Raw genomic sequence first — 26,433 nt, 5'->3', positions numbered from 1 at the left:
CAGTGTCAAGGATCCAGATGAATTTCTATTTTAATTTATTTTCAAACAGTAAAACTCACTTTTTTTAATGTACAGTTCTGTGAGATTTTAACATGTATAAATTCTTTAACCATGACCACAGAGAGGATGCAGAGCAGTGCTAACACCCCAAAGAGCTCCCCTGGAGTGTCTCTTGTGTTCTGACCCTCCTCACTCCAAAGCTCCAGAAAAACACTGATTTGTTTTCTATTCCTTTTTTTTTTTTTTTTTTTTTGCAAGGGGAAAGAGCATTTCCAAAATGTTATATTAATGAAATCATAAAAAATATGTAAACTTTTGAGTTCTTTGACTCAGCATAACTCTGAGGTGAGTCATCCAAGTTCTAGTGTGTATCAGCTTATTCCTTTCTATTGGTAAATATGTTTCCCTACTTGGATTACCGTGGTGTGTTTCTGCATTCACGCACTGAAGGATCTCTGCCGTGCTTCTTGTTCTGAGTGATCATTAATAAAGTTCCCATAAACATTTATGCACAGGTTTTCATGTGAACCAAAACTTTCCCTTTTTAAATATATATACCTAAAGGTGGGATTGCTAGGTCGTAGAGTAAGTGTATGCCTAACTCAGAAACTGCCAAGCTGTTTCCCAGAGCGGCTGGACCATTTTGCACTCCTATTAGCAACGTACAACAGTCCCTGCTGCCCACCGTCCTCATCAGTCCTGGGTTTCATTAGTAGTTTTTATTTTAGACAAGATAATTGGTATAAATGCTATTTCATGGCAGTTTTAATTTTCATTTCCCTAGTGACTAATGGTGGAAAACATAGTTTCATGTGCTTATTTGCCATCTGTATATCTTTTTTGGTTAAGTACCCATTTAAATCTTTTGCCCGTTACAAAAATTGAGTTATTTTCTAACTTTCTTTTAATTTGGAGAGTTCTCTGCATATTCTGATACAATCCTTTGTTTGATATGTGATTTGAAAAAAAAATTTTCCCCAGTCTGTGGGTTGTCTATCTATTCTCTCTCTTTCCCTCTCCCCTTATCCTTCTATTTTCTTAATAATGTCAGTTTTTTTATTAAAAAACTTTAATAAAAGTTTTTTATAAAGTCTAATTTATCAATTACTTGTTATGGATTGTACATTTAGTATTGTATCTAAGAACTCTTTTGAAACTGAATGTCAGAAAGATTTTCCCCTATACCATATGGAAGTGTTGTATCACTATATCATATACCTGAAACTACTATAACATTGTATGTTAACTACACTGCAATTAAAATTTTAAAAATAATTTTTAAAAAAAGATTTTTCCCTGTGTTTTCCTCTAAATGTTTATAGTTTCACATTTTCATTTACATCTCTGATGTATTTTGAGTTAAGTTCTTTTGGATTAAATTATAGAAGACAGTTCATTGTTTTGCATGTGAATTTCCAAGTATTCTAGATTTTTTTGTTGAAAAGACTGCCCTTTATCCATACAATTGCCATAGCACCTTTGTTGAAACTCAACCACTTCTGAACGCTGGATCTATTTCTGGATTATCTCTTCTGTTTCAGTGTTCTATTACCACACTACTCTGACTACTATAATTCTATAATATGGCTTAAAATTCAATAGAGTGCTTCTTCAACTCTGTTCTTTTAACTATTCTAGTTCCTGTCTTTCCACATTAGTTTTATGATCATCTTATTGATTGCTACAAAACAAATCCTATTGAGATATTGATTGGGATTGCATTACGTCTCTAAATAATAATGAAGACAACTAACATTTTAACTGTTGAGTCTTCCAACTCATGAACATATGTTTTTCCATTAATATCAGCAGTATTTTATAGTTTTCAGCATATAGATCCTACACCCATTTTGCTATATTTATTCCAAGTGTTTCATTTTGGAACAACCATAAATACTACTAATTTTTTTTTAAATCTCAATTTCCAACTGTTCATTGATAGTATATAAAAACATAATTGAAGTTTATTTATTGTTCTTTTATCCTATGACCTTGCTAAACTCAATTATTAGTTCTATAAGTTTTTAAAATAGATTCCTTGATATTTTCTACATAGACAATCATATCACCTACAAGTAAAAAGTCTTATTTTTTCCTGTCCAATCATTTGGGAAGAAAAGGAAAATGACTTGCATTTCAATTTTTAGACATATTGCATTTACTAGAATTCTAGTACAATATTAAATAAAAGTGGTGAGACTAAACATCCTTGTCTAGTTTCTGTTGGGGAGAAAGCAATCAGGCTTTCACCATTAAGTATGACATTAGCTGTAGGTTTTTCATAAATGCTCTTTATCTGATTGTTCATGTTCTCTTTACTTCCAAGTATGCTGAGAGCTTTTATTATATATTGGATGTAGAATTTTGTCAAATGCTTTTTCTGAATCTACTGATACCATCATTTGTTCTTTTAGTCATTAAGTCTGTTAATGTGGCTATGTACATTAACTGATTTTAGACTGTGAATCAAGGACTGGTGGAATGATCTGTCATTTCTAATTACTTGGAGAGTTTCCCCAAGAAAAACCTTCACATGGTTGTGATTTATTATTCTTTTTATACATTGCTGGATTTGCCCAATATTTTTGAGGATTTTTCTATGTTCAAGAGGAATATTGGTCTGTAGTTTCCATTTCTCATGTTGTCTTTGTCTGGTTTTAGTGTCAAAGTAATGCTAGCTCTGTGAAATGTGTTGGGAAATGCTCTGTCCTTTTCTATCTCAATAATAAATTTGAAAAGTTGATGTTATTTCCTCCTTAGGTATTTGGTAAAGTTAACCAGTGAAACCATCTGGGCTTGAAAATATTTTTTGAAGATGTTTAACAATGAGTAAGATTTTTTTCAATAGGTAAAAGATGACTCCAGTTATCTCTGTTCTTAATTGATTTTGATATTTGTCTTAAAAATAATTAATTTATTTCATCTAAGTTGTAAATTACATGCATAAAGTAGTTCATAATATTTCCTTATTATTCTTTGAATGTGTTTTGGGTTGTTAGTAATATTCCTTCTTTTATTCCTGATCATTTCTGATCATTTGTTTTGACCATTTGTACCTTCTTTTCTTGGTCAATTGCACTAGAGTTTTATCAATTTTACTGTTTGTTTTTTAAAAGAACCAGATTTTGGTTATATTGATTTTTATGTTTTCAATTTCATTGACTTTGCTTTTCTATTTGTATTCAGTATATTTTGCTCTTTTTTGTGTTTCTGTAGGTAAATAAACATAGCCATGTTGAGCTAATAGCCATTGGGTTTATTCCTTTTCTTCAGGTAATCCCAGTGACTGTGGTGATATGTAGAAGTGAAACAGGCAAGTGAAATGAACACCTTTGCTGTGAATGTTTTAGGAAAAGAAATTTTAGAAATTTTGTAACTAAAAGCAAACTACAATGTTGAATGTGGATATTAGCTTTATTCTACACTTTTATTCTTAAGATTAATCAGTCAACTTCACATTAATAAGTATTGGCCATAAGGGCGCCTGGTTGGCTCAGTTCACTGGGTGACCTTCAGCTCAGGTCACGATCCTGGAGTCCTGGGATCCAGTTCCAGGATCCAGTCCTACATCCGGTTCCCTGCTTGGCAGGAAGTCTGCTTCTCCCTCTGATTGCTTCCCTCTAATGCTCTCTCTTTCATTCGCTATCTCTTGAATAACGAAATGAAATCTGAAAAAAATATATATATATTGACCATAGTTTTTCTCAAATATTAAATTACTGATTTGAGAACTTTCTTTTCTCATATAAATTTTTAATGCTATAACTTTCCCCCTAAACACTGCTTTAGCTGTGTCACACAAATTTGGGGTGGTTATATTTCCATTTTTATTTAGTTCAGAATGATTTTTAATTTCCCTTCAGATTTCCTCTTTGATACATTATTTAGTAATGTTTTGTTTAATTTTCTAATGTCTAGAAAATAAATGATTTACAGATATGATTCTGTTATTGCTTTCTACTTTGATTTTGTTATGATCAGAGAACATGCTTTCAATAATTTAAACTCTTTTAAATTTTTTTAAAAGATTTTATTTATTTATTTGATAGACAAAGATCACAAGTAGGCAGAGAGGCAGGCAGAGAGAGAGAGGAAGGGAAGCAGGCTCCCTGCTGAGCAGAGAGCCCAAAGCGGGGCTCAATCCCAGGACCCTGAGACCATGACCTGAGCCAAAGGCAGAGGCTTAACCCACTGAGCCACCCAGGCACCCCTAAATTCTTTTAAATTTAATGAGGTTTGCTTTATGATTCATAATATGGACTTTCTTGGTGAACGTTCTATCCATGCTTGAAAAGAATGTGACCTGGAGTGTTATATAAATGTCAATTAAATAAAGTTAGTTAATAGTGTTGTTCAAGTCTATACTTTTGGGTTTTGTTTGCTTTTTCACATACATTCTCTTCTCCTTCTATGATGTGAAAATTAGACCTGCTGATATTGTCTCAAAGGTCCCTGAGGTTCTGCTTCTTCATGTGTGTGTCACTATTTCTGTCTGTCTGTCTCTCTCTCTCTCTCATTGTTTAAAATGCATAATTTCTATTCCCTGTCTTCAGGTTCACTGACTTAACTGATTCCTTCTTTCCCATCCGCATTCTGCTAGTAAGGACCTATGGTGATTTTTTAAAATTTCCATTATTATATTCTTTTGTCCTAAAATTTTTCTCTGATTTTTTTAATAGTTTCTATTGTTTTGCTTCCATGTATCTATTCTTTTCAAGAGTGTTTTGCCCTACTTCTTGGAGCATGATTATAATGGCTGCTTCATAGAGTTTCTCTGATAATCTCAACACTTGAATCATCTTGTGGTTGGTGTCTGTTGTTTTCTTTTTCCCTTAATAGTTGTTCAGATATTCCTACTTCTTTGTATGTTGAGTAGTTTAGAGTAGTATCTTGGACATTTTGAATACTATAAGACTCTGGATCTTATTTAAATCTTCTATGAAACACAGATTTTTGTTTTGTTTTATTCTAACAGGTCTAACACACATTCTGGCCCACTTTCTACGTACTATCTTTAAGTGTTAACTTGGTTTTCAAAGAATTTGCAGTGATACCTGGTTTGAGATTCCATCTCTTCACTATATGTGGATATTAGCTTTATTCTACACTTTTGTCATTCTGAGGGGTAACTGATCTAGGCAGCTCTGCAAGGCTTGGCCTCACAGTGTTTCTGCTGCCATGCTATCAGGGAGGTGAAGTGATCTCACCTCTTTGTTGCCACTCCCTTGATGTAAGGTGGGGAGAATCCACAGGACTCCTCTCCGCAGACTGTGCCACCACGTGCTGGTAGGGAGAAAGAACTTTTGGAAAACAAAAATTAAACTGGAAACTCACTTGCCAGATCATTCCTCCAGTCCTGAGATCCTTATCCATTCTGCTTGCTTTTGTCCATCTGTCACTCAGTTGTTTAATGTCTTTTATTCTGGGGTATTTTAGTTATAACTAATAGAGGAGATAGGGTGGAGTGTGTTTACTCCCTTTCCAAAAAAAAAATCTAAAATGGGGATAAGAGACAAAGGAAAAAAGAAACCTACTTCATAAGAGTATGTATGACAAAGAGAATATGTGATAGAATATTTCTGGCAAATGATAATGCTAGGGTGAGGCCTTCATTTTCCACTTCAGATGTATCCTTCCATGTAACCCACCAGGGATGTCTCCCCCACCCCCCACCGACTGCTCCCTAAGGAGTCAGGAGTGAGATAAAGTCATTCATTGGTGAGTTTGGAGAAACACAGGACATGCACTGCCCAGCCACATCTATTTCCTCCTGCTCTTGCCCAGAGAGACGCTGTGTTCTCATTCCTCTAAGTCATATGATAAAATTAGTGCCAAAGGCCATATCCTTTGGAACTAATAAACAAAAATTAATTAATTCACTAAAAGACCACCCTCTCAATAACAAAATATTCAGTTATAATATGACTATAAGGCATGTACCTTAATCCCTTATTGTGAAAGAGTCTAATTCACTTTTTTATTCCCAGTGTTTAACACTTTGCTGAGTAAATGAACACATAGTAAGTGCTTAGTAAATGTCTACTGAATAAACAAATAAATGATTCAGTGAATAAAAGAATTCCAATATGCATCATGTTAGGTATACCTTTCATAGGAACAATCTTTTGTTTAATGGTAGTGATTCCATCTCAGATAGTCTCTGCTTCCTCAATAGATGTAAGACATCTTGAAATATCCAGCATTTACTCTATCCCAATTAAGACAGTTGCCAATTCATTTAATCACATAAAACTTCTCTGAGGTAGGTACTATTATTATTCACATTTTAGAACGAAGAAAAGTGCTAAGCATAGAAAACAGGTGAATTGTCAGTGGTCAGAAAGCCAGTCAATGATAAACCCATGATTCAAACTATGAGAACTTGATTCTAAAGTTGATACCAGTTTCAAACACAGCAGACCATCTCCCAAGGCAGACCGTCTATAGCCCTCACCAACACCTTGTTCATGGGTAGGCTAGTTCTAGGCCTACAGTCAATTTATCTTTCCCTTCCAACCTCCAGCATATGTATTTCTCGATACCTGGCCTGGCCACATCAACTCTACCATCTCTCCCCATGCTTCTACCACTTGGGGCTACACAAACACAGCCAGAAATTTTTTCCACAACCACCTCAAAGGATTAGCTTACCTTCCTCCCACCATCACCAGCCCTGCTTGTGCAAGCCTATGAAGTCCTTTGTATTGTCAGGTCTTACCAGTTAAGAATAGGGCACAGTGAACTGAAAACAAACAGTCACTTGGAAGGGAATGATAACATTTAGGGATGATAACAAAGAAGTTACAGCACTTTACATATAATGCCTTTCATTTTTCAATACTATTTCTCTTGACTTAAACACCGGTATACTTGCAAATTTTTTGTCATTACAAAAAGCTATGACTCTTTCCCTCTGGCTCCAAAGTTAAAAAAAAAAAAAAAAAGGCATTAATAGAATTCCTAATCCCAATAATTTGTTTATTTCATAAATTAAAAATGTGTAATCTAAGTCAAGTTGGAATATTTCTTAGAATAATTATGCAGAAAGTAAAATATGAAACAACTAATCCAGAAGCAAAATGGGTTTTAAACTGTTTCATGTGGACCATAGACTCCAGATGAACTCTGACCCCTTTTAAAAATGTTTTATTTATTTATATGAGAGAGAGAATGAGCGGGGGGCGGGTGAGGAGCAGAGGCAAAAGGAAAAGCAGACACCCCATCACAGGAATCGACCTCAAGACCCTGAAATCTTGACCTGAGCTGAAGTCAGATACCTAACTGACTGAGCCACCCAGGAATCCCGGGCTCTGACATTTTTAAAGGTATAAATGTTTTACCATGCCAGTGCCATGGTCTCCTATCATATTGTATGTATATTATCTGCCCCAATAACTCTCAGATTTCAGTGTGCATAAGAATCACACCTGGGCAGTGAGGCAAAGAATGACGTTAAAAATACTGCTTCCCGAGGACTAGCCTCAAGAATCTTTGGGGACAGAACCCAGGCAATAATACTTTGAAGGAGCTTCTCCAATGATTCTGATGCCCACAAAGTTTGAGAAACATGGTTATATATTTGACTTTCAGGACTGACCAATACAGGCATCATCTGTAGGTGCTAAAAAGAAAAAAAAAAATTTTTTTTTTCAGATAATTAGTCTTGATGACATCTCTACTCCAGCATTAAACACTTACTCATATTGACCATTGTGCTGATATCTTTCTTAATTTTCCACTACTTACATACCTCTTTGACAAGAAGTCCAGTGTGGGCTCCCCAATATAAAAATGTGTGGTTTTTTTTTTCCACAAATATCAAATAAAAGTGCAATTACGATTTAAAGAAGTCTGGTCCTATCTGATACAGATAAATGTACTATTCCATTTTTATGTATGTATGTATGTATGTATGTATTTGCTGTGTGATTTACGACTTTTCTTGTCAATCTATTTTCTAGGTGTGTGGGTGTTTATATACATATGTATTTGAATACACAAGGCATTAAAAAAGATTGACAGCTTGACAACTTAGAAGTTTTCCTCACTGTGTAGCATTTTGGCTGTTTACATATCATCTGCTAAACCTCAACCATCAGGCAACAACAAGAAAAAATTATGTTGAAATCATTGGAGAAATACTAAAATATGTCATGTGCATTTGCCTCAAAAACATCATTAATAGCTCTGTTAATTCTTGTCAATCACCATGTGTTCTTTATCTTCTTGGTTACGTAATTCCTATTTCCTTGTTGAAGTCTTTTTCTAGTACCTTTAGTATCTTCTACATAACTGCACATTTTTCATATTAAAACCAAAATTGCTTTCCATTTGATTTGTCTTCATAGCCCTTCAGTTGCTAATGTTACTACTACAATTCACAAAATATTCAAATTCCAAACTTTCCTGTCATTTGTTGAATCAAAACAGTCACCTGAATGCTTTTTGGGTAATTTCATTCTATGTTTATTTCTGCAAGACAAACCATTTCAGAATGCCTAACAATAAATTACCACCTGTCTAAAGAAGTCTTGCTGTTTGAAGGGTTCTTCAAAGCTTAACTCCTTAAAGTAAAATGTAGCAGGTTCATTTAACATCTCTTCAAAAAGAAGAGCTTACACAATGCAAAACTAACCTGTTTATGAGGTACATGTCATATTAGTATCTCGAGACATGCTACAATGAATTTTCTGAAAGCAATGGTAGTCATTCAAAACCAGAAATGGAACTTAGGATATAAAAAGAATTAAACTTGATGAAGGAAGACAGCACCCAAGCTTCAGAATAATGCCTTTCAAAACATGCTTCCAAACACAGTATTAAACAGTTCCAGCCATAGGTTGAAGAACCTATGGAACTCACAGAAAATGTCCATTCTCAGCCCCATGGATTGTCATCCCTACAAGGGGAAGAAATAAAAACAAGTTTGTTTTCAAATTCTGCCTAGCGTCAAGGAGAGTAACCCCAGCTGCAAAAAGCGGTCATGTGATTTCTAGGCCCCATGAGAAAGATGGAAACTGAGGTGCCGTGATCAGGACAACACCTTTAATCCTGCACATGAAGTTGTCTAGTCTCAATAAGTTATCAGATACTAACCAGTAAAGACGGCAAGAAGCCTTACATGGCATGGAGTCTTGACAATGATCTCACTCCTGAGGCTCTGCCTCAACTCTCCTAGGTAAAGGAGTCCACGGCCCCATTCATGGAAGTGTCCAGGGAAAGAGATAAAAATCCTGCTTTTATCTGTGTCCTCAGTTCTTTAGGTCTAGCATGTTCCATTCCAGTCAAACCCCCAAAGAGCCCCTGTCCTGACAACAGTGCTCAGACATAAGGTACACATAGTTGTCACAAATGCATCACCATTTAGTTACCCGAATCTTCAACAGAAGGCTAAACTATTACATTAAATCACTGAAGCATATTGGATCAGCTGAAACAATACAATTGTGGGAGATGAATGTTAGAGTACTTCCCAGAGACTAGTATAAGACCAATCACAATCATCTCTCCTTTGCCTGGGAAGATTCTGTTGGCCAGATTAACATTCCAGAAAAAAAAGAACTGCCATGTTCAATCCTAACTGGGCTTTGAGAGTCTCCTTTGGATGGAAGGAAGCAAGGTGATAGTAACAAATATAGTTTGAGAAAGAAAATGTATTGTCTATGATCTCTTTTTCCCATCCCAAACCCTAGACAGAGAGAGGTTCTGGCTTTGGGGGAAGCTCAATCACTTGTGTGCTATTGCTTCATCATACAAATCAATAGTTCAATTGTGAATAGAACAGATGCAGAGAGGGACTAAGAAGTCACCTGGGCCAGCTGGTATAGATTTTAGCAAACCGATTTTTCTGGGTTTCCATGCAAAGTCCTAAAATAGATAATTTTTAAAACCATTTGAGTGCCTCTTCTCTGGCAGAGAGGGCAAAGCTGCTGGCATTTGATTTGTTGGATACTCTTCTCAGCTGAACTCTAATCTGCCCTGAAGGAGAACCACAGCCGTTATTTATAGTTCACCTGTGAGAGGTAAATAAATATTTACTAACAAAGAATGTTGATACATACTTCAGCTATAGATTTTCCTACGATTTTTCTGTCTATTTTCAATTGGCTAGGTAAAGTTTTTCTGAGCCTCCAGTCATGATGTTTGGTCACAGAGAGAGAAAGATTAGGTTCAGTTAGCAAATAGCTAAAGGTCCATGCTTGTTCAGAATATCCCCTTCTACTGGCATCGATAGGATAAAGTGAAGATTCCATTTTTTTTTTTTTTTTTTTAATTCTTGACACTCAGTTCTTCCTGCTAAATTACCTCAACCAGCTAATGCCCCCCCATCCATCCCTTTGTCCCATTTATATTGTTTATATTTTTTCCCAGACAAGAATCGTAACACCTCTTACATGTAATTAGAACCATCTTTTCCAGACTTTCACAAAAATACCTCCTCCCTTTGAATATGCTTCTTCCAGAAAACATCTCCTGCATACCAGAACAGTCTTGTCACCCTGGGCAACTTCAGAGGTACCTGAACTGACATTTCTTTAATTAGGGATTATATTTTCCAAAGCGGTCACAATATCCCCTATTATACACAATCCACTGTGATATTGACACTCCTCCCTGGGGCAGGAGGGGTCCACATTTCTTTCCTTTGAGTATATGTGGCATGTGACTATAGCAGAATTGACACTATCTGCTTTCTGTGACTAGATCATAAAATCTAGTTTCTGTCTGGTTCTCTAGGAAGCTCACTCTTAGAACACAGCTGCCACGCTGTGACTGGATTCTAGGCTATGAAGAGGCCCCATGTGGAAAGAAACCAAGTCCCTTCCCTACAGCATGACTGAGCAACCAGATGACAGTCAGGACTAACTTGTCAATCATGCGAATGTGCCATCTTGAATGAAACGTTCAGTCAAAAATAGAGCTGTCCCTGCTGTACTGCATGGAGTGCAGATGAGCCTTCCCAGCCAAACCCCCCACCAAACTGCAGATCCATAGGCTAAATGAATGACTGTCATTGTTTTAGACTACTAAGTTTTCAGGTAGACTATTAGGCAGCACTTACACAAAATGAGTAAGGCGGTATAGTAACTGATACATTTGGGGGGGGTGCGCACGTGAGCACGAGCGCACACGCACGCACGGTACTGAGACTGCTGAAAGGGGGATATGTTACTTCTTAATCACTGAATATAGCAGTTCTGAATCTACCTTTTTAAAATCAGCCTAATGATGGGGTGCCTGGATGGCTCAGAGGGTTAAAGCCTCTGCCTTCGGCTCAAGTCATGATCCCAGGATCCTGGAATCGAGCCCCGCATCGGGCTCTCTCCTTGATGGGGAGCCTGCTTCCTCCTCTCTCTCTCTGCCTGCCTCTCTGCCTACTTGTGATCTCTCTCTGTCGAATAGATAAATAAAATCTTTAAAATCAGCCTAATGCTGATCCCACGCCCTGTCCCACTTAACTGAGGAAAACTTCCTATTCAGTCCCTCTGGAGCCTCTCTTCCTCTGTGCCATGATTTGAGAGCTGTGTTCAGTACCAAAGCTCTGCAAAAGCTGTAAGAGCATGAAACAAAATCTTGTTTCTGGGAATGGTACATTTAATTTTACATATATTGGAATTCCGGTCTTCACTGAATTGTTTACTCATTTACTTGACAGGCATTTACTGAGAAGTTATTATGTGCTTATTAGAGTGCTTGGCACCATGCTAAGCACTGAAGACAAAAGATGAATTAGACTCTTTCGCAATTAGATGCTAAGAACATGTCCCATAGTCATGTAATAATTGGGTTCTGTATACAGAAATAATCTCTGTCTTATCACACAGAATCTCTTTAGGTATGGTTATTCTACTATCTCTGAGCCACACTCACAATATTGAGGCTGAAAGGGCAAACATTTAAGGTTAGACTCCCCAGGAACCTCATACAGTCTTCCCTTTCGAGACCTCACAATCTCTTTCCACAGTAGTATTGCAGAAAAGTGTCCCGCCTACCTGAGGATAACAGATGTATAGTCGCACCCTGTGTGCTAGGTTCTAGTCTGAATTCCTTCCACACGTTATTACGTCCCTTAATCCTCACTAAAGCCTTAGGAAGCAGGTAAACTATTCCCATTTTTCATATGAGCAAACTGGAGCACAAAAGATATATAATTTGTTTGAGGTACATAGTTATTACATGCGAAAGCCAGGAATTGAACCCAGACACTGTCCACAGAGGTATTCTAAAATACTAGATTATACTGCTCTGTTGCCATAAGAACAGACAAGAATTTAGAAGTTCCCTTCAAATTTATTCTGTCCAACTTTCATGTTTAATTTTGACTAATGTGGAATGTGGAACCGTAAGTCAGATCATGACTTTCTACATTCTTCATGATACAGAATACTATGTGTTTTCACATAAGGTTTCCTGTAATTGTTCCTTTAATTTTATGCATTATTTTATAAAAATATATTATTTGTAAGCAAGTGGTTAAAAAGAAAAAGAAATGGCAATCATCTAGCCCAGATATATAGTGGAAGGAGCTAACCAAACAGCATATTCTTTTTTTTTTTTTTTTTTTTAACATTTTATTTATTTATTTGACAGAGAGAAATCACAAGTAGATGGAGAGGCAGGCAGAGAGAGAGGGAAGCAGGCTCTCTGCTGAGCAGAGAGCCCGATGCGGGACTCGATCCCAGGACTCTGAGATCATGACCTGAGCTGAAGGCAGCGGCTTAACCCACTGAGCCACCCAGGCGCCCCCAAACAGCATATTCTTAAATGTCATTACTGAATCTAGGCTGATGCCCTTGCACATCTCTATTCCTATACTTTTCCCTTTGGGGGTCTGCTAACTTGGGGAATGTTATCTCTTTAGAGAAGAACAAGAATGTGATCTCCCTCCCAACTATAAATCAAAGGCAGATATAAAATACAAATATGGAATTCAACTGGCCCCATCTTATTTCCCACTACTCCCCACATGTCTAAGCTACTCCATGTCTCCAACATATAACAATATTGCCACATCTGTACTTTTCTTCATGATGTTCTCCATCAGAATCATCTGCTTTCATGTCCCAATGCTGTCTACCATTTTCCTTCAGAGAGGACCCTCCCCCTAAAACACTACATGGCTAACCCCCACTTTTATTTGCTGTTCAGATAAAAGTCCTTTCCCTTCTCTTTACTCTTTCCCTTGTGATTGTCTCTGCACCATCTCTGCCTTTATTCAGCACCTAACTTTCTAGCTCTGTCTTCTGTTCCTGACCCATCTCCTGAACTGCCTATCCTTGGGCACAAGGACTCAACCATAAGAGCTGCAGCATTTCTGCCAACATTCTACTGGATCTGGTTACACTTGTGCTCTGGTTCCATCCAGCCTCCAGGAGTCCTTCAAGTAAAGTAATTTTAACCTGTTTGTCTGTGGGACTGGATAAATCTAGACTGTGTTCTGCCTTCAAGGCCCACGTCAAAATGCACCTATTCTAAGAAGTCACCTCCTATATTCCACCTTGCAATAATCTTCCCTTTCTATTAGTGCTTACTTAACACTGCCACTCTTAAGAGCTCGTTTGAATACTTTTGATAGTACTCAGTAGTCATTATGTGATTGCTTCACTTATTTTCTCTGAGCAGGCTATAAGTTATTTGACAGCATCGAGCAGTTCTTCTATGTTTTATATATGTTTCCTTTGTTTCACTTTGAGATAAAATAGCTTCAGTTTAGGTACAGATATTACATCCATGCTTATTGAATGCGACAAAATAAAATCCAGATGACAAAACACACTGGAACTTAATGACCCTAAGTCTTAGTGAAATATTCACAGGTAGGTAAGGGAAATGGTGAGGGGGTTATCAAGATACAGGGAAGGCTTAACCAAAGACAATCCCTCCAAAATTCTAATCCATCTGGGAGGTGCTTCAGTCATCATGTCTTTTTTTTTTTTTTTAAGATTTTATTTATTTATTCGACACAGAGAGATCACAAGTAGGCAGAGAGGCAGGCAGGCAGAGAGAGAGAGAGAGAGGAGGAAGCAGGCTCACTGTCGAGCAGAGAGCCCGATGCGGGACTCGATCCCAGGACCCTGAGATCATGAACTGAGCCGAAGGCAGTGGCTTAACCCACTGAGCCACCCAGGTGCCCTCAGTCATCATTTCTTTAACAATCCTTGCCACAGTGATGTATTAGGATATCTCCTATCATTCAAAAGGATTTGAGCAAGAAAAGTTAAGAAACACTACTCTGTTACAGTCATTGAATAAATTACCTTTATAATGAAGTTTTCTTAGAAAATGTTGTTTAAAAAGATGTTGCATTAAACCGTGGCAACTTAGGATCAGATGAATGTCTGTTCTAGAAATCACGAATAAAGGCCCAACTAATATTGATTTTACAGGTTATAATAGTACAGAGGTTTTGGCTTGCCAAGTTCTGGGGTAAAATTTTCTCTAGAGACACTCAAATTGGGAATAAACAATTATTAAATTTTTGCTCCACATGATGCCCCCGATGCCCCCCAAAATAAATTGAGTTCTCTTCAAAATAAAGATTGACATGAATAACTTACCCTTGTATAGCACTTAGGCAGTTGTCTTGTTTTGTCATCTAAGAATTCAACAGGCACCCCAATGTCAAAGCTCCCTACTACAAAAGAGCCACTGGGCTTTTTCAGCAAAGTAACCTCAAGAAATCCCCAAAACTACCTGCGGAGTGTTAACTCTCCTTTTTTAGGTGAGGAGACCAAAGATTAATGGGTTTCAACAAATAGCCAAATTACACAATAGCAAATGGCAAAACTTGGATTCCGTATTTAAGTTTTTTAACTTTTAAGTCCAGGCTCAGACAAATATCTACTTATATAATTACATAACACCTTGAATTACACACAGAAATTTGCTTCCTAATTTTAATCTTAAAATGAAACCAAATTTTAAATCAGGATGAATTGTAGCTCTTGAAAAGAGATGATGAGATGACTATTTTCTATTTCATCTATTATTTTTTATATATAAATTTTAGCCAGAGATTTTTATTGAGCATCACAGACCACGTAGGTGTTTGGATACTAAATGTTCATTGAAATGTATTCTTTTCTTTAGTTGTACCATCTTTATAATTCTGCTTTCTTCCCTGTAAAGAGAAAGATATTCAGGGGATAATTCTCATGGTAGTTAATAAAAATCTCAGTTACTGTTTCATCACTATGTATGAATGGATCTATTGTTCTGCTCACCAGAAGAGCTACCACTGTAATGATCTAGCACTGTGTATTTTCACAGGCATCCTAGAATCAAAATGGTAATTACAACTAGAAGAGAAGTCAAATTCATATTAGAAGTCATTTAAAATAGAATTTCAAAATTTTGAACTCATTTAAAATTATGTAACTCGTGTAAAAATTCTTTTAATCTGTGTTGAGTTTTCTTCTTCATGTACACTATTAAAACCTCTATTAAAATAGCCTTTCTTGGGCCTCTCACCAAATGTAGAACTGACTCTAAACCAGAAGGTGGGAAAAAAAGGGAGGGAAACTAGGGTGCTCATCAAAGGCATCCTCTAGAACTGGGAACAAGCAGGGTAATAATGGTGTGTCTGAGATAGTTCAACACAATGGTTTCATGATGAGAGCAGAGCTGCAACTCTTTACGGCTGACGGAATCCAGCTCAGGAAAGCCCCAATCCAATCTTCCATGTACAACAGCGATCCTCATGTCTTGAGTTTGGGGGAAAAAAAAAAATGAAGAATGTTCCTTGACCACTCAGTGTAGTGATTTGAATCTACCAGTTTTGTTGTTCTTCTATTTTGTCCTGAAAGAGGCCTTGTCAAATCAGAATGAAAAGAATGTTTTGCAGCGTGAGAAAATTCAAATTTTTCTATTTAAAGCCTGGAGTTCATTAGCAGGAGTATACTTACTTATTTCAAGGGTCAGTGGATTACCTAGAAGGGCCTGTGTCTCTGCTACCCAAATCCCAAACCATTCCCCTGAAAACAGTTTAGAAATATTCTTAAGTCTATTAGATTTCTATGAGACTTAATTCATCTTTGCTATGCTTTGTCTTATGATCCTGTGAAGTCGAGGGTCCTGTTTTGATTACATGCTATTCCTTTTTCTCTTGATCACTTTTCAGTTAAGTAATTGTCTCATTTTAATTAGTGTAATGATTAAAACTTTGTTTATATTACACTGCAATTCTATTTTATCAATGACACTTAGGCTAACTATTTTATTATTTACTGCCCAATAGAGAAATTTTACCTGGAAGAAATAATCTTTTTATCTAAACTTTTTCTTTAATTGAGCTATATTTATTATATATGTGTTAAGGCTAAAATATAAATTTTGGCAAATAAGAGAAATTGCCTGTTGTTGACATTACAGGATTAGACTGGATACAAAGAGATTATATAACACTGTAATAAATACTGGAAGATGGAATGTAATGAGTACAGGTTTCAGAAACTAACAAACCTGGGTTTGAATTCTGTATCAGGACTTACCAGGACATTTCTGAACATAAATGGTCTCATTTGTAAAATGAAAATATTAATATTAACCCCATGCAGACAGCTTGAAGATTATAGAAGATCCGTATAAAGTACAATATTGAACCTAATGTTAGTTATTGTTTGCTTTAGCTTTGCCACTAACCAGCGAGGCTATCTTGAGATCGAGCGTCTTCATTTCTTTGTGTTTCCGGTTCCTCCTATAAATAAGGACTAGATCATTTCTACTTTTTCTGTTAAAACTCAGTTAATAAATAAACCCTCTCTATTTATTCTCTGTAATTCTAAATTAACCAAAGTTTTCTTGTGTTAAAATTTCCCAGGTGAGTAAAGGCAGCATTGGTTGGAATTTGGATAGTAGTGTGGGAACAAGATGACAAAAACAAAATGTCCACCAAGGAGTATTCCCATACAGAACACTGGGACAAGAACCAGAGTAAAAACAATCACATTTAGAAGATACAACCACAGGTGAGTGACTAAATAATCTGTTTAAAGAATTTGTGTTATAACTCCCTAGCTGATGTAACAAATGTTCTTTGATAAAAATCATGGAAAGGTTTAATCAGCCTGCCTAATCTCAGTTTACTCAACTTGTAGCAATGAGCATCCCACCACCTACCTAGCTATGTGCGTTCCCATGAGAAAAAAAGGGAACAAAATACATTAAATACTCATCAAGTATTTCTGTTTACAACACACCAACAGTATCTGTTTCTCTGACTTGCAGGGAAACATTTTTTTTAAATGACCCCCAGGCTTTATCTCTCATCAATAGTGGTAGGTTTTATTTTTAATTTGTTTTTACTTTGATACAGCTGTACTATTTTTCTGAATATATTTTGCAAAAACAACTTTATTTAAAGACATAAACCATGTTTAATACAGAATATGAAACCTGAGAACACATAAGTTCTTCTTTACAAATACAGTGGAGGAGACATGGACACCTTTTTCCCCTGTTTGTGAGGGAGGGGTCAAGACATATGAGCAATAGAGTTTCAGAACTAAGTACTTATCCAGATCTTCCCTTATCTGAAATCTATACTCTAAATTTGGAATAAATAAACTTTATGTGGAAATCAGCATTGTAGATGGGAGTGGGCATATGGCTAACCAGACTGGAATGAAAGTTTTTCTATGATAGAACAACTCATCCTGAAACACCTTATGATAAGAAACAGTAACAAAGCATTAATAACAACGCTAATATCTATCCTCTTTTGAGCTTTTAGTAATAGGCTCCATGATGCAAGATTTTCTGTACATTATGCCTTGCGTGGCATAATGTTTCTTATATTACATTGAGAAGATATGTGCATAAATATAGTTTAGATCATTTGAAATTTCACGTAATAGCTTGAGCCCATTTGTAATGCTCAATTAGCTCTACTAAAATGTTATACTCTCTAAACAATCGAATACTCTTTAGACAACTAAAGGTGTCAAAGCCTGACTGACTTGAGAGATCCCTCCCATTTTACTCCAAGCATGAACTATGACATTTTACAAAATTCCTCATCCCAACTTGAAATCCACACCACATCACAAAACTTAATCCAGGGCAGTTTTTACAAATCACCCCCGAGGCAGGCTTAAGGATCTTTGCCACTGCTCCTGCAAATCATTCTATTCCCTTTCCAACTTCTAGGCAAAAAAGAACAAAACAAACACATTGGTTATCTTCTCCAATTCTAGTGTGGTAACCATCAGGGTTAGTCCTAAGGAAGGGAGACAGATACTTTACACATTTATTTCTATTTGCACCTTTATTATTCTTATATGCAGTGGGAAACTGGAACAAGTAGGAAATAACAACAGGTAATTAAAGCTATAGGGGAAACTCTAAAACTCTTCTTAAACCTCCTCTCTCAAAGTAGGGCATAAGATTAGTTTAAACTCTTAAAAGTTTACATCCTGGGAACAGGATTAACCTAGTGTGCTGGGAAAACAATGGGAGAAATGAAATAGTCTTGAACTTTTCTTAAGTACTTATTTTCTTTAGGGTTCTCTCAAGAACATGGGATTCTGTGAGAGTCTGGCTAAAGAATAACAAGGAAGGAGGCTATTAACTTATTTGACTAGGTTTAATACATATGGCTAGAGAACACCAGAGGCACATTCAAAAGGAAGAGCCAGGTAGCTTACCAACAAGTGACAAAAAGAAAACCAAACCATGGTTAGAGATAGAGGAGATGGTAGTGTTACCCTGTCCAAGAAAAGTAGCAACACCACCCCCTGAGGCATAGCTGAATCTGTTAGAAAGTGGCAGAAGTTCTACAAAGTACTGAGGATGAAGAATTCAAAAGAAATCTCTAGCCAAAGGTAAAAGATAATGAGAGGAGCTGGACATGACACATCTCCACTTAGCGGCTAATATCTGGAGACATTACTCAAAATGATGGCATGGGATGGCTTCCATCCTCAGAGAAGGCAGTGAGACTTGAACTAACTGAAGACACGAGTGACATCTGCATGAATTTTGGGAACCACTGCTCCAGAGTGAATGCTACTTCAGCCTAACAGGAGGAAGTAGGAAGTAATCCCACTACTGGGGTTAAGTGTTAAAAATTTCAGTTACTTTGCTTTTACCACATCTTTAGGCTTAAGGATCTCAGCATAAAAGCTGCTCTCTTTTTGATAAACAAGAACTCAACCAACAGGAACAACGATATGGAGAAAACTACAAAACTAAACACAGGGAGAACCCATAGCCGTACCAACATGCTACAGGCCCTCATGAGGCTGCACTCTGTTTTTGCCCAGATCCCTCAGCAGGCTAGGTCTCAGAGACTTGGCATCACCTCCTGCCTCAATCAGCTCAGTACCCTGCCTTCCAGGGTGCTTCCGCTTCCTAGACCTCGAGAAGGTCCGGCAGACACAGCTTAAGAAGCGACCAAAGCAGAGTGGCGGTGATGCCAAGGATGTCACTGCAGGGGAAGAGGGCCCAGGCTCCGAGGATGCTGGCTGCTCACAGGGCTGGATTGGACACTCCTGATGCGTCACACAGGCACCCTCATCCTGCTGACTCTGTAATGGGTTCTGCAAGGAGAAGAAAGAAGTCAAAGCCCTCAACATCAACACACATACACAAAAAAAGCATCACCCTCAGAGCCAGTTCATGCTTTATCTGGGCCTAAGGATCTCAGTTTGTTCTTCAAGCTCTTTACCCCCACCTCCTCCCACTGCAGGGGAAGAGTTGCCATTATTTTTCCTAAGAAAATGTGGCAAGCCCAGACTTTTGACACCCCATGCCTTATCCTTACTTCACTGGGAAGGTCAGGATCATCTTCATGAGCACTGAGTACAGTCGGCTTTGTATCTACCACTTCATCTTCTTCACTTTGTGGTGGTACCAAAGGTGTTGGAAGGATTGGGGGGCATAGGGTCTCCACTTTCTCCTTCCTCTTGTTCTTTCTCATTCTCTTTGTCCTTACAGCCTTCCTAAGACGTCTATGCTTTTTTGGAAGTGGATCTAACTTTCTCCTCTGGACTGGAGGCATGACAGGCTCTTGTGAAATGTCACCCATTTGACTCTCAGATGTCCCCTCCAATGGCTCTGATGATGACTCCAAATTTCTCTTCAGAAGATCATTCTCCCACAGGTGGAAGCTCTCCTCTGTACCTTGAGTATCTGGTGATATGTTCAAGTCATCAGTGACATGTTTTGGGATGGAGATTGGAGATTCCCAACCTCTTTCATTGAGGGTTTTTTTTTTACCCACTAGGCTGACCCCAGCCAGCTTTGCACAAACAAAAAGCTCACCACAAAAGGATCAAGAGTAGAATGCAAATGGAAGCAGTTAGTACCCTGACTCTTTCCAATAATTCATCTTCAGCTATCATAGACACAACAGTATACTGATCTCAGATTTCCCCTCTAGACTTAAAAAGGAATTCAATGGCCTTCAGAGATAGTCCTCAGTTTGTTCTTCTTGGCCTGGGAGAGCACAAATTTCCTAAAAGGAGAGAGAAAATCATTGAAGTAATTGCTCCATGGATAGTGGAGTTCTTCCTGCTCACACAAAATGTACAGTTTAGTAAGACTCTGTAAAATGTAGCATGAATTTCTCAGCAGAAACAATATTTAGCAACTTAACAAAATTTCCAAAGAAATATTTTTTAAAGTAAGAAAACTCTCCATGTATACCAGAATCACCAGAGGGTGCTCTTTGAAAAATCAGATTCCTGGGATATGCCCCAGACCTACAATCAGAACCTCTAAACTAAAGCTGGGTGGCAGGAATTTTTTCCCAGTATTTGTATTTTTTCCCAGTATTCTATTTTTCCCCAGTAACCTACACTCTAAAATCTGCACTCTAAAACCTGAGAACTACTGCTGTAAAAGGACACTAAATTCAATATTCTATGGGGCCGTGGGGATAACTATTCATAAAAACATGCCACTTTCTCCTTGGGCTTTCCCTCATCATCTCAGCCCATAATGATCTCTCTCCTCTGAAGTCATTTAGTTATCAACACTCACTTTGGTATGTTATCCTTTATTACCTTCTATTATAATTTAACTTCAAAGCCTTGTTATTCTGTCTTCTAACCAGAGTATAAGCTTCTCAAGGGCAGAGCCTCTTAGAGTGGTTAGTTTTCTACAGGGGCTTGCCAGTATTATTAGCACTTCATAAATTGAAGAAGTAAATATAAATATGTATAAATGTATATCCCAGTGTATAATGATTGCTATGAGGCTGCTCTGTATTAAGAGTTATAGAGCAACAGAATGTTAAAAAGGACATAGGCCCTGGGGACAACCTAATCTAATTCCCCAAGTTTACAGACGGGGAAGCTAAGGCTCCAGTAAGATAATGGCCTGCCTAAAGCTGGGGTTGACAAATTTTTCTGTAAAGGGCCAGATAGTAAATACTTTAGGCTCTGTGGCCATATGGTCCTGTCACAGATAGTCCTCTCTGCACTGTGGCCAAAAGAATAAATGAACAAATACTCATGGCTCTGTTCCAATAAAACTTTATTTGCAAAAAACAGGTGGTAGGTCAGATTTGGCAGCAGGCTATTGTATGCCAACCCTGGCCTAAAGCCATTCAACTAGCTGGCAGGTTAGCTTGGATTAGAAATCAAGTCACCTGATTCCCAGCAAGTGCTCTTTCTACAAAGGAGTAGACTACTGTAGAATGAGAAAGAGCTTTTTCAGTTAAAAGGGGGCCTTTAAGGAGGAAGAAATCAAAATATGTCTGGGCGTGGTGTACTTCTCAGATGGTTTCTGATGACCATTAGTCATTTATACAAACAACTAGTAGCTGAATTCTGAAACTGGCCAATTTTCAAACAGACCTACAACTGAGAAGGGGGTGGAGTAGATTGAATATTTTCTATCACACCTGCCTAGGAAAGCATACTATTTGGTCCCTTTTTAACTGAGAAAAAATCCTACAGATAGGTAATGGAAAATACTTTCCTCATTCATTTCTGGAAATTATTGTGGCCTTGTGAGTAAGTTATGCAGTATACAACCCAGTGACCAAAAGTTTCATGTAATTACCAGAGGAACATGGGGTCAGAGATAGGATAGGCTATCTAAGAAGCAAAAACCTTATTTCCTAACCCAAGATGCTCTTTAATAATGAGGGTGACCCTACTATTAAAGATAAGTACCCAAAGTCTTGAGGTTATTTTATATTCTGGGCTTTCTAAGAACTCTGAGGTCCATCCAGAACTCTCTGTTCTATTTTTATTTCCACCCCTAATGTGTTCTTCATGTCATAACTCTTCCTTCACAAAGTAGATGATTATCAAATATTTGCTGACTCATGGATTAATAGATGGATGAGTAAATAAATGAATGAATTAACCAAATGCTGTTAGAAGGTTCCTTGGTTTTGTGGTTGTAAAAATAAACCAGAGTTAGCACATTCTGCAAGAGGAAGTCTAATATTTTTTTTAAGTTACCCCTCAGTGAAGCTAGTAGTGTCTTCACACAGTAAATGTCAATAAAAGTTTCATGAATGAATTCAAACATTTGATGTAAGCTATTTAAATCACATGTCAAGTACAAAGTTATACTGCTTGTCACACACACACACACACACACTCACACACACACAAACACACACACTCACAAAAGGTATCTAAGTTCAGCATTATTTACAAATATATTAACATGGAATTCTTTGTGAGGAGAATTTCAGAAAATCTTTGAGAGAAGAAAGATCCATGGGATAAATGAGAGAATGCAGGTTCAGGTTTAATCTGCAGCCTCTAGCAAAAACAACTGTGTGGGCAGCAACTACAGAAGCAGCAGCCCTAGGTGCCCCCAAAGAGGTGGGCGAGGATTCTAAAGGAAGTTATCTGGGTAAATTCAAGCCTCTAAAAGTCAACCTGGCTTCTTCAATGTCTTGGCAATGGATCTAGACCAGGACCTCATCGCGCCTCAACTCCATTTTGACAAGGCTCCATTACCTCCATCCTGTTCTCCACAAAAGAGCTTGAATGATCTTTCAAAAACAAATCTGACCTGCCACCCTCTTATTTAAAGCTCTTCTCCCAACAAGATACTGGTCTTTGTGACTGGTCATTTGAGATATGACTCCATGTCTCCTATCCCACCTCAAATCTACCACTCACCCTCAAAGAATATGATATTAGGGAAGACAGATCACTTGCCATTTCCTGACAGCACATGCTTTCTTAAACATTCTTCCTTTTGCCTATAATGCCCTTTCCCTCTTTAGTACATGGCCTAACTCTAAGTATTACTTCTTCTTAGAAGGTTTAGCTAACCTCCTCAAGCAGAAACAAACAAAAACATTCAATTTATGTGACATCCTGTACCTACAAAAATTATCCCATTAAGTTTAAGCCATTTAGATTATCTATGTCCTTCACTAGACTCAGAGCTCCCTAAAAACAAGCATTCTTGCTTCTTACTTGATTCCTAGTGTCTCTGTGGTACTTGGCTCCTATGAGATGGTCAGGGTTTATGGACTTCTAAACGCAGTTATCTGGTCTTCCTCCAGGTCCTGAGCCTAGGGGCCAATCCACCCCCCTCTCTCTGAATGAACAAATATGCTGAAGTTTGGGGGACAAAGCTAGGAAGCTATAGCCAGGACTCGGAGCCATATATCCAGCTACCAATTCAAAGCCGTATCATAAGTAGCAGGTTTCACTTAGGAAAGAATGAGCTGTTCAGGAGTGGTTAGCACTACTCAGCAGAATTCTGTTCTAGGAGCCTCCTTCCACTCACTTCCTCGTGAAAATTACAAGGAAAGCTAACAAACGGGGTCCGAGTCAGATCCCTAGCATGGTTTCCTGAAGTCTGGACCACACTTCTCTATCTTGTTGGTCGACTCTCAGAAACCCTTAACCATCTCTACTTCCCACTCTGCTCCATGTGGGAACCCCTCCCAAACTCTCAGTGATGTCTGCATCACAAGTTTTCACCCACAATCAGCATTCTCATTCCCATAGTACATATACCCAACTCCAGGTCTTGATTCTTTCCCCTACCTGGGGAACCTGTCCCTGGGGCTATATGTGCTCATATGCAGGGATATTGCTCAACCCACAGAAGTCATTTCCCTGACCAGAGGTTAAAAAGGTTTATATCACATCAATCTCCCTGACTCTGGAGCCCATAATTCCCCTGGATTTCACACATCAGAAATTATTGGATATATAATACAAGTGAATTCACATGTTACACTTTGAGCCCATTTGTCTCCATAAACCTGTTGCACTTCAGCTTTCTTTGTGATAGATTTCCCCCCTTTCATATATGATTTGAAGCAAAGCTGAGAGCATTAAAGCCCTTGGATGAATCCACTGCCTAAGCAGACCCACAGCCAACTGAGAAGTCTTAAAACAACAAACTCTGGGCCACTGAATTTCTGGCTCATCCTGCAGAAGAGATGAGAAAAAAATTTCACTAATCATCATTGACAGTGAAGTGAATATCCCTCTTTAAAAATGGGAAAGAAATGATTGGCATGAACTCACTTTACTTCTCAGTGACTCTCTGGAGAATTAAATAACTGAAGCATCAGACAACAATTTTCTTTGAAGATGACCTTTCATATTAAATGAAAAGCCAAAGAGCTAGTCTCAAAGGGAAAGAAAATGAATAATCTTTGAGGGCAAGTACTCATTCCTGAGTATACAGTAACAAAGAGACTAAAATATGATCATAAACATTACAGAATGTTGCATGGCAAATTAATTTTTCATTTTCATTTTCAGGGTAACATTTATTGAGAGCCTACTAAGAATCAGACATTAGGAAAGTTGCTTTTTGATTAAAAAAAAAATGTACTTGATCAACATAAATTAAGTCAATTGTTTTCTAATGTTAGCAGGCATGAGAATTACATGGAGGGCCTCTAACACATAGATTGCTGGGCCCACCCTTTGTATTTCTGTTTCAGTAGGTCTGGATGAGCACATTAAAGTATACATTTTGAACAAGTTCCTGGGCAGTGCTGCTGGTCTGGAGACTGCACTTTAAGAAACACTGAATTTGATAATCTCAGGTTGAAAGCAGAGTTACACAGACTCAGAACAGATTGGGGGGGGGGGGGTGCATTCCTAACCATTTATGACCAGATGAAGATGTACAGGCTCTGAAATGATTACCTTCTGGATTGACTCCTCCAGCCATGCTGCCATTCCACCTACCTCTTGAGCTCTTGGGAGGATATGGCCAGAAAGCAGTACACTTGGAATGTGGATACTATTGCCACTGGACTTGCCCATGGGTCTTTACTCCAGGAGCACCTATGACCCCTGACAACTCTCCTTCAGTCTCAACCTTAGACCAGTTATAAGCTTCAAAACTTGAATGTGACAGACACTCTCTCATTATTAAAAGGCTAGGGATGCACATATAAAATACATATAAAATAGTTTCATTTTTCTAAAGAAAATACGTGACTATTATCCCGTTATTAAGTTCTTATTCTTTTCTAAAATTTCATCATCTCATTTTAAGACTTTACCCCTCTGGGCTGAAAGTCAGTGCAGAAAAGAGCTGTGGTAACCTTTGATTTAGCCTAATAAAACAATAACAACACACTCAGTGGGTGGTTAAATCTGATAAAATTTTGTGCTGAATTTTCTGTAGTAATTCAATTAAAAATCTATGGTCAGCCAACAGAAAGCATACAGATCACCAAAGTTTTATAGTATTACATTTCTTGGTCTTAAAATAGCCTTTATTAATTTGGTGTCTTTATTTATAACCTAAATAGTTCAAGTAGAGTTTCTCCTAAATGTAATTTAGGATAACCATTTATATCTGCACTGTTTAAAAACTTCAGCTGGCTCACATCATTATGGTGCTTAAAATTCCAATTAAAGTGGAAGAAACACTAATCAGAGAGCATATTACAAAGGCTGTATTAATATGACTGCCACCATATCATCATTTATTAAAGGTTCTGGGGAATCGGTTCATGCTGGCTCCTCTATGTCTTCCTTCAATGACCAAGGCCCCTGGAAAAGGAATATCATCACTCAAGGGAAGCTGAAGCCATTCAGAACCACTGAATCGTTTGGTTACATCTACTCCTGCCAGCCTACCTCGCCAAAGAGTCAATAACCCTGGGCTCTCTTCATGCCTTCTCTAATGACAGACTTGGAACATTCCAGAAAACTTTATCACTTCCTTTTTTAACCATAAATTGCACGTAACTCTTCCAAATTCTTAGTCTATAATTTCTCATCATACTCGTGGAGATCCTTTGGTGAAGATAAATGGCAAGAGTTATTGGACTTTAAATTGTTATCCTTCAATGTTATATGCACTGGATCATAACTCTATGGCTTTGCTTCCCTCATAAAACTAAACCACGAAGCCATTCTTTTCATTTCAAGCTTAACAGCATACAGGCCCATGGGTGAAGCAATATAAACACTACTGAGTAATTTCTCAAAACCAAATCTCTTCTGCAAAAACAGACTTGCAACTCAGTGG

At 37.7% G+C, this 26,433-nt stretch overlaps 1 protein-coding gene across 1 annotated transcript in view; it reads right to left on the bottom strand.

Annotated features, from left to right (window-relative positions):
- Positions 1–17,383: 17,383 nt before the first annotated feature.
- The window catches only part of LOC131825915 (uncharacterized), a 61,741-nt gene continuing 52,691 nt past the window's right edge, over positions 17,384–26,433 (bottom strand). The window contains exons 2-3 of the mRNA XM_059165246.1: positions 19,763–20,455; positions 17,384–19,538 (exon numbers count right to left, since the gene is read on the bottom strand). Coding sequence (XP_059021229.1) covers positions 19,224–19,538; positions 19,763–20,026 — 579 coding nt within the window. The 5' untranslated portion in view covers positions 20,027–20,455 and the 3' untranslated portion in view covers positions 17,384–19,223. The remainder of the gene's footprint in view (positions 19,539–19,762; positions 20,456–26,433) is intronic.

Source organism: Mustela lutreola, chromosome 2 (assembly GCF_030435805.1).
Source record: "Mustela lutreola isolate mMusLut2 chromosome 2, mMusLut2.pri, whole genome shotgun sequence".
Classification (NCBI taxonomy): domain Eukaryota; kingdom Metazoa; phylum Chordata; class Mammalia; order Carnivora; family Mustelidae; genus Mustela; species Mustela lutreola.
Note: the sequence above shows the minus strand (reverse complement) of the source record. Positions and strands in the feature narration are given on the sequence as shown.